The 14,027-nt window shown below is 32.4% G+C and overlaps 1 protein-coding gene across 1 annotated transcript; it reads left to right on the top strand.

Moving 5' to 3' along the window:
* The first annotated feature begins 8,586 nt into the window (after positions 1–8,586).
* Positions 8,587–14,027, top strand: LOC18447597 (cytoplasmic dynein 2 light intermediate chain). The gene is made up of 3 exons (XM_006857691.4): positions 8,587–9,005; positions 11,675–11,863; positions 13,658–14,027. The coding sequence occupies exons 1-3, from the start codon at positions 8,754–8,756 to the stop codon at positions 13,730–13,732; spliced, it is 516 nt and encodes a 171-aa protein (XP_006857753.1). The 5' UTR covers positions 8,587–8,753; the 3' UTR covers positions 13,733–14,027.

Here is a 14,027-nt window from a genome sequence, read left to right as displayed (position 1 = left end):
ATGTGCCTAAAGATTAAAATGAGAATGTAACTATCTTATAACTTCCAGTCAGTAATATTCCAGAAAATCTTCAATTGAGAATCAAATTGGAAGAGATCTTCCTTATATCTGTCACACTAAATGATACAACAAAAGATACTGGAGATTTCCAGCAAACATATTTATGACTAGTAAGAAGAAAGGCTATTCATTTGCACTTTGAGGCTTGGATGATGATGGAGCAGAAATGCTATTCATTTATATTGTGACGCACGTCATAACTTCATAATGGACATGATACATTAATGGATATACATAAGAAGTATAAAGAATTGGGTTTTTAGTTGGTGAAAAAAAGGAGACAGTAGGGAGAGAAAGCGACATTAAATTTAGGGGTTTAAGTAGATGAAAGAATATGGGATTGAAAAAAAAAGGGGTGAGGTTTGTATAAGGTACCCGCCTTATACTATACAAGTAACACTTTTAAATTTTGCTGGAAGATATAATTGTGGTGTCACACACGTTATGATGGTTTGGAAATCCATGTTCCACTCTAATTATAAAATTTTAAATTAGAAAGAATATTTGAAAATCTTAAAAATAGATGGTTTAAATAACTTGTTACAAGATGCACCGTTTTTAAGACTTTATATCGAATTGCTCTTTTCTATGGGATTTTGAGGTGCAATTTACTTCTATAGTATAGGGTTGCAACTTTATATAAACTTGTTTCCATGAGACCTATCATGGGTGTGTCTAAAAGCAATGCTATTAAATGTCATATCTCATAAATATTATAATAAGAAGAGTAATGATACTATGAAACCCTCCCACACCCATATGAGTAGGATCTTAAAGGATTACAATTAAATTTTGACACATATATCTAGAAAACCCATTTACTTAAGTCCAACACCAATGTCATAACTTTTTTAGATATTTGTGTCAAAATTTAATGGTGATCCTTTGGAGTCCTATGGTGTGGGAGGGTCTCATAATGTCATTTCTCTAATAAGAAACACACAACCTTATATGTATGGGAAAAGTTTATGTAAGGTTGCAACCTTAAAATGTAGATTCACATATGCACCTCAAAAATCTATTGAAAATGTTGTTTTAATGTTGAAAAAACTCTCTAATCGATCATCTTGATATTGAGATGTATGAATATGAAAAAAAAAAAAATTGAGTCACAAAAATAGTGCATCTTGCAATATATTATCTAGACCGTTCATTTTCAAGATTTTCAACAAAATTACATGTTATGATACATTTTTAAGGTGCTTCTTAATTGGATTATTTAAGGTTGCATCCTTATAGAAACCGCACCCTATATGTATACTCTTATTTTGAGGTTTACATAAGGCAGCCTCGTTATATTGTTGATATTGTTGAAGTAAGACATATCTAAATTTTGCCAGAAGATGTAGGTCCAGATGTAGAAAGCCCTATAATCGCTTAATAATCAATTTCCATCCTTAGTTATGAAATTTAAAATTTTAAAGTACAAATCAAGCATATGAACATTTGAAAATTTTAAAAATAAATGGTCTAGATAATTTGCTACAAGATGCACTATTTTAATTAGTTGAAAATCCTTTTTCTCCCTAATATTTAATGATCTTGAGATCGAAATGATCAATTGGAGAGTTCTCTATTGGAAGAATACTCTCTTTTAATTGATTTTTGAAATGTATTTTATTTTTATAGTATAAGGTTAACACCTTATATAGTCTTTTTTTCCTTATAAACCTTTTTTCCTTAATTAAATTCCGTATAGCAAGTATTCAAACATCTTGCATCACCCTCATAAAAGGTCTGGAAAATTACAAATAACCTCAAGATTAGGCTTTCTATGCAAGTTCTCCCCAACCAATTTTTTTTAATTTTTTTTTTCACTTTTTACCTCAAAATATACTTTGTTAGCAAATACCTCTTAACCCAAATAAAAGAAAAAGAGTCTAAACTATCATTCCTTAGTTTTACCCCCGCCTCTCTCTCCTCTTTTCCACGAAAAGGCGGCATGACATATTCTTAGGGTGGTTCGGCATTGTAATGTCGGTCCAGTAAATAATAGTGGTGGTCCAGTAGTACACGTGGCAATCCGGCACTAATAAAGAACGGTTCGACAATAGGCCTATTGAATCTGGCACTGCCAAAAAGAGTTCTGAAAGTAGGCGCATGCAGTCCGGCAACATGCCCAAAGTGCGGTTCAGCAAGGTCAAAGAGCGGTTCGGCACTTTTTTTAGTTTAATGGGTCCGACAATATCAAAGAGCAGTCCGGCAGCCCATGTAAGCCCACGTGAATATTTGGCCAAAGTTAAATTTTTATGTACGGAAAAGGGTATTTTCATAAATAAATAAATAAATAAATAAAATACTTTTTTTATTTTTTACTTGGGGGTATTTGCTATAAACGTTTATTTTGGGGAAAAAAGTGAGAAAAAAGTTTGGTTGGGGTAACTTGCATAGAATCTTGGGGGTAATTTGTAATTTTCCCTTAAAAGAAAATAAAAAGAAATGATGTAGGAGAGGTAGACCTATTACGAAGACCTAGGGTTCCATACTAGAAAGACGGTCTCTTGACCATATCTAAAACAAGTGAAATTTATTAAGATTCTATGCGAGATGCACTAGTTAAATTTTACTCTTGTAGTTTGATTTAATTTTATGGTACCCATAAAATAAAAAAAAGAGTATGATCATGAGTTGGAAATTTAGAATAGTTGTTAATGTGTAAAATGTTTAATAGTACATTTCCAATAGGTATTTTCATAAATTTCCCATTTTTTTTTTTAAAAAGGAAAAAGTAGTTTTGAAACAAAATAACAAAACTTAATATCGGGATGTTTCTCTCATTTTCATTCTTGAAAATAATACTAATTATATTTGGAGCATATATTTACTATAGTGGTTCTCCTTGGTCATGCATGCATGTGTTGTTGCAATTGCGTTATGCTATTTAAGTTTGGTAACATTAGATCTTGATGTGATTTGGAATATTTTTACTTATTGTTTGGAATTTTTGTCTGTGAAGCATGAGCGGCCATGTGTTGTTATCCTCTAACTATCTAATCACCTCGAGTGGATTGTTAAATAGTATTGTGTATTATGAGACCATTTATTTTTGGTACAAAAAGTTCTTAATTTTTTTTAGTCATTGGATATGAAATTTAACATGATAAAATATGAGCAAGCTTTCTATGCTTCCTCTACAGGATAAAAGTTCTATCCTCCCTTTTATCTAACCGTCCATTTTGAATGGAGGGCTAAAATTGCCTCAATCACAATGTCACGTCTCTACACTATTTTATTTTTTATTTTTTTATATAAACTATTTTGACACCAAATTTTGGACGTCCATTCCTCTATTAAACTCGCACTAGCGAAAAATATAAAAACAATATTTTCAATAAAATAAAATGACCAAAATACCTCTGAAATTTTTAAGGGGTATTTTGGTTATTATATTTTATCGAAAAATTATTTTAAATATTTTTTATAGGTGCGCCCCAATGAGAAGATGACACGTACCAAATTTCATATTCATATAATTTGTATAAAAAAAACTAAAACTAAAATACTTTGAGACGTCGGATCTAAAATCAAACGATGAATAGCTCTCTTGATCAAAATTGAACGGCTGGATGGTAAGGGGAGGATAGAACTTCTATGCTATAGGGAAAGTATAGAAGCCTTTCTCATAAAATATGTCACAACTTTCAAAAAAATTTGCTTTTGAACTTTGTGCTCAATTAGTTACACATCACAAACCACCCAACGGTCCACCCAATTTCACATCCAACGGTTGACAAAAAATAAATGGTCACATACCTTTCCTATTAACCTAGACGGTTAAGTGGATTATTTCAAACTTTGATTGAGCAGTACTTAGTCTGTTTGCAAGGTTAGTAAATGGGCATAAGAAACAAAGTGATAGACATCTTTGGTGTTTTAAACTTTGTGGAAAATTGCTAAGTTAGCTCCGAACCGCACGAGTTAGCCCATAAAAGGGGTACTGGGTCTAGGATCCCTTGTCTTTACCTAGCTCCACCGGTGTTTAAAAAGTTTATATATATATATATATGGAGTGGATTCCATATGCCCACAGGCTTACTGCTACAGTAAACGCCCATGGCCTAGATTGAATCTGAACCAATCTGACGGTCATGACCTCATTGTGTAATTGAATTTTAATTGTTTTTCTACAAATCCAAATCACTTGAAATTTGAATTGTTTATTATTTTCATCAAGACGCACTTAATAAAAATATAAAAAAAAATAATTCGTAAAATATAAATTGACCAAAATACCTCTGACATATTTTGGGGGTACTTTGGTCAATTTATATTTTACAAATTATTTTATTTATATTTTTATTAGATTCTACTATTTTAGAATAGACACTCCAAATTTCAAGTGATTTGGATACATAGAAAAAAAAAAAAATTCAAATACGAAATAAGATCGTGATCGCCAGATTGGCCCAGATTCAATCTGGACCATAGGCGTTTACTGTAGCAGTCAGCCCATGGGCTGACATGATCTTTTTCCATATATATATATATATATATATATATATATATATATATATATAAGCTAAAGATCTGAAGAACCATCTTGAAACCATTAAATGATTGATTCGACCAACCAGGCTGATTTTTAAAATATTATGTTACACACAGCAATCTGTTATTGACTTCTTGTTAAAATGACCAAATACTAAACTATCTATTCTCATCTTAATACTATTTGGAAAAACATTATATAAGGTTGTAGCTTTAAAATGTAGAATTACATATGCACCTCAAAAATCCATCGAAAAATGTTGTTTTAATGCTGAAAAACCTCCTAATTGATCTTTTTGATATCGAGATATAAGAATATGAAAAAAAATAAGATTTTGAATGCAAGAAGTAGTGCATCTTACACACATTGTCTAGACCGTCAATTTTCAAGATTTTCATATGTTTATACTATTTTTGGAGTTTAAAATTTTATAATTAGATATGAAAATAGATTTTTAGATAATCCTAAGATTATTTTACACCAAAATTATATATTATGATAAAATTTGGAAGTGTGCTTTAATTGGATCGTTTAAGGTTGCAACCTTATAGAAATCACACCATACTATTTCTCTCTATTTTTTAACGGGCGAACGTTTACATTAAAGTTTAGAACAACGTATTAAAATGTAGAATAATCATTTTTTATTATTTTTAAATTTAGAACAATTACCTTTTATTAATACTAAAAAAAATAGATTGGTAGGGTGAATCACATTAAAGTTTAGAACAACTTATTAAAATGTAGAATAACTCATTTCGTATTATTTTTAAATTTAGAACAATTACCTTTTATTACTACTAAAAAAGTAGATAGGTAGGGTGGATCACACACTCACTGATGTAGGGTCATCAATACACTCACTGATATAGGGTCATCAATCTAGGTTGATCAAATCGGCCATCAAGGTAAAAAAGAAAGCTAGAAAAAGAATGATGTATAAATTTATAAAATGGATATAAGAAATAATCTAGAAATTTATGAGAATGATATATTTAATATTACATTTATAACAATCATTTTGTTTAACTCAAACCGAATTTGTTAGACTAGTTACTATAGCTGGCATAGAAATTCCTAGATCATATTTTTATTCAATCTCCTCCAATGTCCTAACTAAAAAGGATTGATGAATATTTTGATAGTTATGAGTTTTGTATATTTATCTTGTTCATGTGTATTCCATCCTCGAGTTTTATTAAACTTAAACAGTGTTTTTATGTTGTAATAGCAGTTACACATTTTCCAAAAAATCAACATTCATATTAGGGCCGACGGTTTGATTATCCTAGGAATATAAAATGAAAAAAAGGCAAAATTGGGAATTCATGTGGGTATTTTTGAAAAGAAATGTTTGGGGGTGTCGATCAAAATAATACTAGGTGATTTTATAATAAAAAAAGAAAAAAAAAGAAAGTTCTTGAATTTGGTATTTTTGAAAAAAAGAGAGATTTTTTTTTTTTAAAAAGGAGGAAAGCAAAATGAGAGAATTCTTGATATTGGTGTTTTGCAGAAGTTTTAAAAAATGAGATTTCGAAAAAGGAGAAAATAAACAAAAACGTTTTATGAAGGGGTGCATGAGTAGTTCTCATGGATAATCCATGTCTAATGTAGTCATAAAAAAACGATTTTTGACGAAAAAGAAAAAAAAAAAGAGACAAATAGTCCTAGTATAATGACATAAAGACACATAAAGATGTTAATTAGAGGTATAAGAAAAGGGAAGCTTTCTATGTTCCTCCTACAACATAGAAGTTCTATGTTCCCCCTACCATCCAGCCGTCCATTTTTTATCAAGAGAGCCACTCACCGTTTGATCTTAGATCCGACGTTTCAAAGTATTTTACTTTTTAGTTTTTTTAATACAATTTCCGAATATGAAATTTGGTATGTGCCATCTTCTCATTAGGGCACGCCTATAAAAAATATTAACAATAATTTTTCGATAAAAGATAATGATCAAAATACCCCTTGAAATTTTCAGGGGTATTTTGGTTATTTTATTCTATCAAAAATATATATTTTTTTATATTTTTCGTTAGTGCGAGTTTAATAGAGGAATGTACATCCAAAATTTGGTGTAAAAAAAGTTTATAAAAAAAATAAAAAATAAAATAATGTGGAGATATGACATTGTGATTGGGGCAATCTTAGCCCTCCAGTAAAAAATGGACGGTTGGATAAGGGGAACATCATATTTCTATGTTGTAGGGGGAACATAGAAAGCTTTCCCTTAGAAAAATGCCTTTTACTTGTGTTCCATTGCTCTCCCTTTCTCATCCTCTTCCTCCTTATAAAGAACAAGCTTGGGGTTAAACCAGATGCATTGCAACCTACTAATGTTTCAAGGGAAAGGTTTCTATGCTTCCCTTGCAGCATAGAAGTTCTATCCTCCCCCTACCATCTAGTTGTCCAATTTTGATGAAGAGAGTCACTCACTCAAAGTATTTTATTTTTAGTTTTGTTATACAAATTATATGAATATGAAATTTGATACGTGCCATCCTTTCATTGGGGCGCACCTATAAAAAATATTAAAAAATAATTTTTTGATAAAATATAATGATCAAAATACCTTTTGAAACTTTTAGAGGTATTTTGATCATTTTATTTTCTTGAAAATATTTTTTATATATTTTTTGCTAGTGAGAGTTTAATTGAGGAATGGACGTTCAAAAATTTGGTATTAAAATAATTTATAAAAAAAATTAAAAATAAAATAGTGTAGAGACGTGATATTGTGATTGGGGTAAACTTAACCCTCTATTCAAAATAGATGGTTGGATAAGGGGGAGAATAGAACTTTTATGCTCTAGGAGAAACATAGAAGGTTTGTCCATGTTTCAAAACCCGGCTCAATGGGTGATAGTTCACCTACTTCTCTGTATAGGAGGGTTGACAATCCAAATCTTGTTTGAATGATACGAATGAGTGATTACAAAATAGTATTAAAAATTTAAAACAAAAATTAAAATAAATGTTTATAAAATGGGCACTTAGAGAACAAAAAGGTTAGATAAATTTAAAAAAGGAGAAAAAATATATAAAGAATAGATATAAAAGAGGGGATTTCAATAAATTTAAAAGGGTGTGGTTTCCATAAGGTTGCAGCCTTAAACAATCCAACTAAGGTGCACCTTCAAATTTTATCATAATATGTAATTTTGATGTAAAATGTTCTTAGGATTATCTCAAAATTTATTTTTATATCTAATAATAAAATTTTAAATTTAAAAAATGGTTAAAATCAAATAGGTCCATAAACAAATGAAAATCTTGATAATGGACGGTGTAGATAATATGTTGTAAGATGCTATTTTTGAGACTCAAAATCTTTTTATTTTTCATAGTCATACATCTCGATGTTGAGATGATCAATCACAAGGTTTTTCAACATTAAAATAACCTTTTTCGATGGATTTTTGAGGTACATCTGTAGTTCTATATTTTAAGGATGCAACCTTGTATAAACCTTTTCCAATTTTTAAAAAAGAAAAAAATTAGGGAAATGTTTATATAAGATTGCAACCTTAAAATGTAGAATTAGAGATGCACCTAAAAAATCCATCAAAAAAGGTTGTTTTAATGTTGAAAGATCCTCTAATTGATCATCTCAACATCGAGATGTATGAATGTGTAAAAAAAATAGACTTTGAGTCCCAAAAACAGTGCATCTTACAACACATTATCTAGACCGTCCATTTTCAAGATTTTTACATGTTTATAGATCTACATGATTTTAACTATTTTTGGAGTTATAAAATTTTATAATTAGAGATCAAAATATATTTTTAGATAATCCTAAAAGTATTTAATACTAAAATTACATGTTATAATAAAAGTTGGAGGCGCGCCTCAATTGGATTGTTTAAGGTTGCAACCTTATTGAAACCCCACCCAAAAAATTATATACAGAATAGAAATACGAGAGGGATTTCATAGAGAACTAGACCCGGCCCAAGAGCAAGAGCATCTAACAACCCATTCGGGCCCAACGAACTTCCATCTAAAAATCTCAGGTTTTGAAACACAGAATTGCAAATGAACGAGCGCATTGATACTCTCTCTCTTCTCATATTCAAACCCTAAATACCCACTAAACCCCTAAACCATTGTTGATACTCTCTCTCTCTCTCCTCACATTCAAACCCTAAATACCCACTAAACCCCTAACCCATTGTTGTAAAACCCGCCCGCAAATCCCATGAACCATGCTTCCAAGGCCCTCAAATTCCTTCAACTCAGTAAAATCCACACATGGGCCGAATCAGATCGACCAAGTGAAACCCTAAAGAGAAGAATTGCAGAGATCAATAAGAAGAAGCTATTGTTGAGAGAGAAAAAGAATGAATTTATTGTTTATGTTCCTGAATCCTCCGCCTATCTTGACACTGCAACCATGCCAATGGTCCTCGTTGCCGTTGGTTTTGCTCTCTTGGCTAAGATTCTAATGATGGTACGCCCCAATTGCTTTGAAATTCTACCATTTCTATGAACTTCATAGAAAAAAAAAAAAGTTATTCGTTAATGTTATTAAGAAGTTCGATTATTTTGTTGAAATTTACCTGGATTTTGTTTGAACTGTGGAAATTTAATCAATTTTTTATTATTACATTAAAATTGCAGAGAATTTGTTTTGTTTCGTTGAAATTTATAGAAAAAAAATGGGGCTCTCTCTCGGAAAATTTTATTTCTGGGAAGTTCAATATTTGTTGAAATTTATTTGGATTTGGTCTGAGAAATGGAGTTTTTGGCTTTTTGCCAAATGCTTTAGCGATGAATTGGGAGTTTTTTTATTCTGTGATGAATGAAACTTTCTGAAATATTTCGCCATTCAATTGAAATGTATTTCGCCATTCAATTGAAATATATGGACAAAAATGGAGTTATGGTAAAATAAATGTTAAATGAAATCATATTACTGAGAAGTGACCTATTTTACTGGAATTTTGTTTGAAATCGGGACTTTTAGCCTGTTTTTACTTATTTACTGATTAGTTGGGAGTTTTTCTGCTTACTTTAAATGAAAATTGCAGGGAAATGGTTTCATTTCATACGGAGAAAAATGTAGCTATCTGTAGGAAACCATTGTTAACATGATGCTGAATTATTTTGTTGAAATTTACTGGTATTGTGTTTGAAATGTGGAGTTTTAGCCAATCTTTTACTGATTAACTAGGAATTCTTCTATGTTCCCTCGAGTTATAATTGCTGAGAAATTCTATCGTTTCATTGAAATTTATGGAGAAAATATAGTTATATGTAGGAAAATAATATTGCTGAGAAGTTCAAATACTATGGTGAAATTTATTGGGATTTTGTTTGAAACATGGGCTTTGTAGCCAATTTCTTAACGATCAACTGGGAGTCTTTTCTATGTTCCCATGAATGAAAATTACAGAGAAATTCTTTAATTTCATTTAAATGTAAGGGGAAAAATGTATTTGTCTATTGGAAAATAATGTTTCTGTACTGATAAGTTCCACTATATTGTTGAAATTTATTGGGATGCTCTTTGAAATGTGGGGCTTTAGACAATTTACGCATTAACTGGGATTTTTTTCTATGTTTCTTTGACTGGATGTCGTTGAGTAGTTCTATCATTTCATTGAATTTTATGAAGAAAGATGTAGTTTTCTATTGGAAAATAATATCATGGAGAAGTTCAACTATTTTGGTGAAATTTATGGATCTTGTTTGAAAAATGAACTTTTGCGGATTTTTTATGGATTGGTTGGGAGTTTTTTCTGTGTTTCGACAAATGAAAATTCCTGAGAATTCTATCATTTCATCTTCTAGGGCTGGCAATGGCCCAGGTTAGCCCTGGCCTGAGCCCAGCCTAAGCCCCTATAGGGCCAGCTGGACCATCCGAAGGGACTCTGGCCCAGTTTGGGTTGGGACTTTGGCCCGGTTTGGTTTGCGCTGGGCGAGGCAGGGCCTAATAGACTCAAAAGAAAAAAAGAAAAAAGAAGCAAAAACACAGGGTTGGGTCGGGCCTGTTGTAACCCTAACCTTGGCCCCATGCTCTAGTTCTTCAAGGTCGTGCCAACAGGACCATACTGGGTCGCCTAGCCCAATGCAAACCCTAGTCATTGAAATGTGTTTAGAAAATGTAGTATAAAATTATTGTACTCAGAAGTTCCATCATTGTTGTAATTTACTGGGGTTCTCTTTGAAATGTAAAAATGTTAGCCAATTTTTTACTGAATGATTGGGATTGTTTTTCTTTGTTTGCTGTAGATATTTGTGTGAAACAAGAATTTGGGTTTCGGTTCTAGGGCAAAATCCTTCTGAAAATTTATTTAGACCTTGCTTCTCATCCATGATAATGGGCAGGTGAAATTTTGGTAGTAAAGGGATGTCTCTTTGTAAATATTTGTGTGAATTTTTCATGAGAGAGAGCAGCATCTGACTTAAAAGTCTCTCTCTCTCTCTCTCTCTCTCTCTCTCACACACACACACACACACACACACACACACACACACACACACACACACACACACACACAGAGGTGCGCGCATGTGCCACACACACCCCCTAGTGTATCCCAACAAGATTCGTCAGGGAACCACATTTTTTGCCCCTTTTAGTTTCTTACATATCAATAATTCTGAAATTTGAGTCATGGTCATCTTATAAAAGTACACCTTATTTTTTTGTGCTATGCATTAATGTCTGCTATGTTACTATATTTTTTTTGATTCTTCATATAGTTTTTTGTCACAACTGTTTATATGATACTAGATTATAATGGGAATTCATTGGGTGGCTTGTCAAATTAATCTTGGAAGAAGTTTATTCTTCGTACCATTTTCAAGTTATTTTTGGTGTCTTATGCTATTTGATCCTAGAAATTAACGGTCTAAACTACACATTGACATGACCTTTAGAAAATTTGTCTTCTCCTTTCTTAGTTATTAATTTTGAGGAATTTAAAGCATACTCTCTGTAATTTAAGAACCACAACAATTTAAAAAATTAAGTTTCATTCAGTAACTGGTTTTTTTCCTGTGATGGAAAAAACTTTAATTGAGGTATTTTCCAATTTTGTGACCACTCAAAAATAAACTTTTCTCTTTAAGGACCACTCTGGAGAAAGTTGATACAATGGTTTTGATCTGCAGATTGATGAGAGCAGATCCCAAGAGCGGATTGAGAGAAAAATTCAAAACGCTCCTCCAGGCACAGGAATGGTGAGGATGCTTACTCGGGAAGAGTGGGACAAGATCCAGGAGATAAGGCCAAGGACTCCTTTTGAATCCAAGCTTGCTCGACCAAATGCACGCATAAGGACTGGAGAGCGAGTGCATATGGTGAGCTTTAGGATGCTGTTTGCTATTTCTTCATGCATTTCCTTTGTCTTAGGAAAACAATGACTATGAACTGGCAATGCATCTATTGTCCACTTCAAAAAAAAAGGAAAAAACATAGAGATTAATGTTATGTACAGAGATGATGAACAATTCTGTGGTTCATGATATTATCCTTTTTTTGATTGGATGTTATTTGCATAATAAGCCTCCCGTGCTATAACCAAACATTCTTTTCATGAAATAAATTAACAGTATGCGATATGAGTATACTGGTGTAATGTCTAGTTAGTGTTTTTCCTAAAATCTTGAAGTTATGCTGCTAGCATAGCAAATTGAAGAAAACTTACCATGTTAATTTAGAAACTTCATGTTCATCCTACAAACTTGCAACAGTGATTGGGTAGGTCATAGATTGCCTCCATGTGCATCCTTCACATGACAAAAAAAGCGGGAGTTGGAATACTTGTTGCCAAATTTATCCGTGTCAAAATTATATATTGTATTACTGTCCTCTTAAATAGTAAGGCCCTTAGGGGTGGAGACCCCCTATACCTAGTAACTAAGATTAAAGAAAACTATATCACCATATAGAGAATGAAAGAATGACTCGATCAACGAACCTTACATTATGCAGTGACCAAATATGCCTAGGACGTACACTCATTTCCAATCACCTTCCTAATCGAGGACCCAATAGTCGTAACTATTTATATCATCCTCTAATTATTAAACACATATGCCCACACTACGAAAATGACATAAATTCCATAGCAATTAATTACGGGGCATCAATTCAAATCCCTTCTCTTTATAAACCATGCATACCCAGCCTCCCTCTCCTTATGCCTTAAAACCTTAAAAGCAGACCTAGATGTGCCACTAGAGCACCATCCAAGATTGTGTAGAGCTGTGATCTAGCCACTTTTTCTCAAAAATAATAAGGTTAAATGCTGTTTAAGAACATTTATGTGGCAAATTATGAGTGTCCATCAAGTGGATCTCTGACTAAATACGAACTTTTCCTGCTAACTAGGTCCTGCCCCAACAATAAAATTGCAGATTGAATATGCGGATGTATGCTACATAGGCCTTTTGGAGTATAGAAGTGTCATGTTAGTGCGTGCCATTCACTTTTCTATTATGGCTTCAGTCAAACCCAACCGTACTGAAACAAGCGGTAGAATGTTTTTTCTTTATAAACTGTAAAGTGGTTTTCTTTTTGTCTGTTATTAAATTTGAAAGAAACTGGGTACCTGTTTATTATTGGGAATTCTATTTGAGTGCCGCTGGTTTCTCAAAGTTGGTTTTGAAGATGCTTCAACAAATTCACTTTTACACCATGGATTTTGAGAAACGCTCAAAGGATTTGAGTATATTCAATTGATGGTTAGATTCATCATTCGCTCAAAATGGTAGATCTTAAAAACCCGGTCTTCTCTCACTGCTATTGAAATGGGGGGCAAATGGCAATGCCCACATGCTTACCACACACAATGCTAGAGAGAGACACTGCTATTGAAGTGGGCAAAAATGGCAATGCCCACACACTCAACACACACAATTCGAGAGAGAGAGAGAGAGAGAGAGAGAGAGAGAGAGAGAGAGAGAGAGAGAGAGATCTTTAAGTGGCCAACGTACACCATACCGCTCTTTCACAGGAATAAGAGCAGGTGATGACATTTAAGAGAACTTGCAATCTCTAATTTCAAGTTCTTGATGTTCAAGATTATTGTTTTATAAAATAGATTAAGTTGTTTGTATATATAATAAAATGCAATTGGCTTGTTTTTGCAGGAAGATGTCAAGGATTGGACTGTTGATGTGCTTACAGATGCACTTACAAGAATTGAAGAAAGTGTCCGGCACTAAACATGTAGGTGACTGGTTTCGGGATTGAGATGTATCGTTGTCCAATTTTGTAAATGGTTTAGTTTACTGCATAACAATATTATCCTTTATTGTAGCAAAATATTACTAAAGGAAAAAGATAATAGTGTTTTCCTGACTTTTAAATTCTCATAATGCAGTTAAGACAATGTATTTGAGGCAATTAAGCTATGGGCTGTGGAAGGGGCCTTGTGTTTTATGCCTGCATGGTTTATCCATGATCTTGAAATGATATCCTTCAAATGACCAGAATGTCCTAGTCATTTTCAAAAACAAA

The sequence above is a fragment of the Amborella trichopoda genome, chromosome 10, assembly GCF_054954075.1.
Source record: "Amborella trichopoda isolate Santa Cruz 75 chromosome 10, AtrichopodaSantaCruz75HAP2 v2.0, whole genome shotgun sequence".
NCBI lineage: Eukaryota > Viridiplantae > Streptophyta > Magnoliopsida > Amborellales > Amborellaceae > Amborella > Amborella trichopoda.
This window is presented reverse-complemented; position numbering and strand designations above follow the sequence as displayed.

Coding starts and splice junctions, on each gene's coding strand:
- LOC18447597 (XM_006857691.4), top strand. CDS start 8,754: ATGAACCATGCTTCCAAGGCCCTCAAATTCCTTCAACTCAGTAAAATC. Junction 9,006..11,674: donor TGGCTAAGATTCTAATGATG/GTACGCCCCAAT, acceptor TTTGATCTGCAG/ATTGATGAGAGCAGATCCCA. Junction 11,864..13,657: donor CTGGAGAGCGAGTGCATATG/GTGAGCTTTAGG, acceptor TTGTTTTTGCAG/GAAGATGTCAAGGATTGGAC.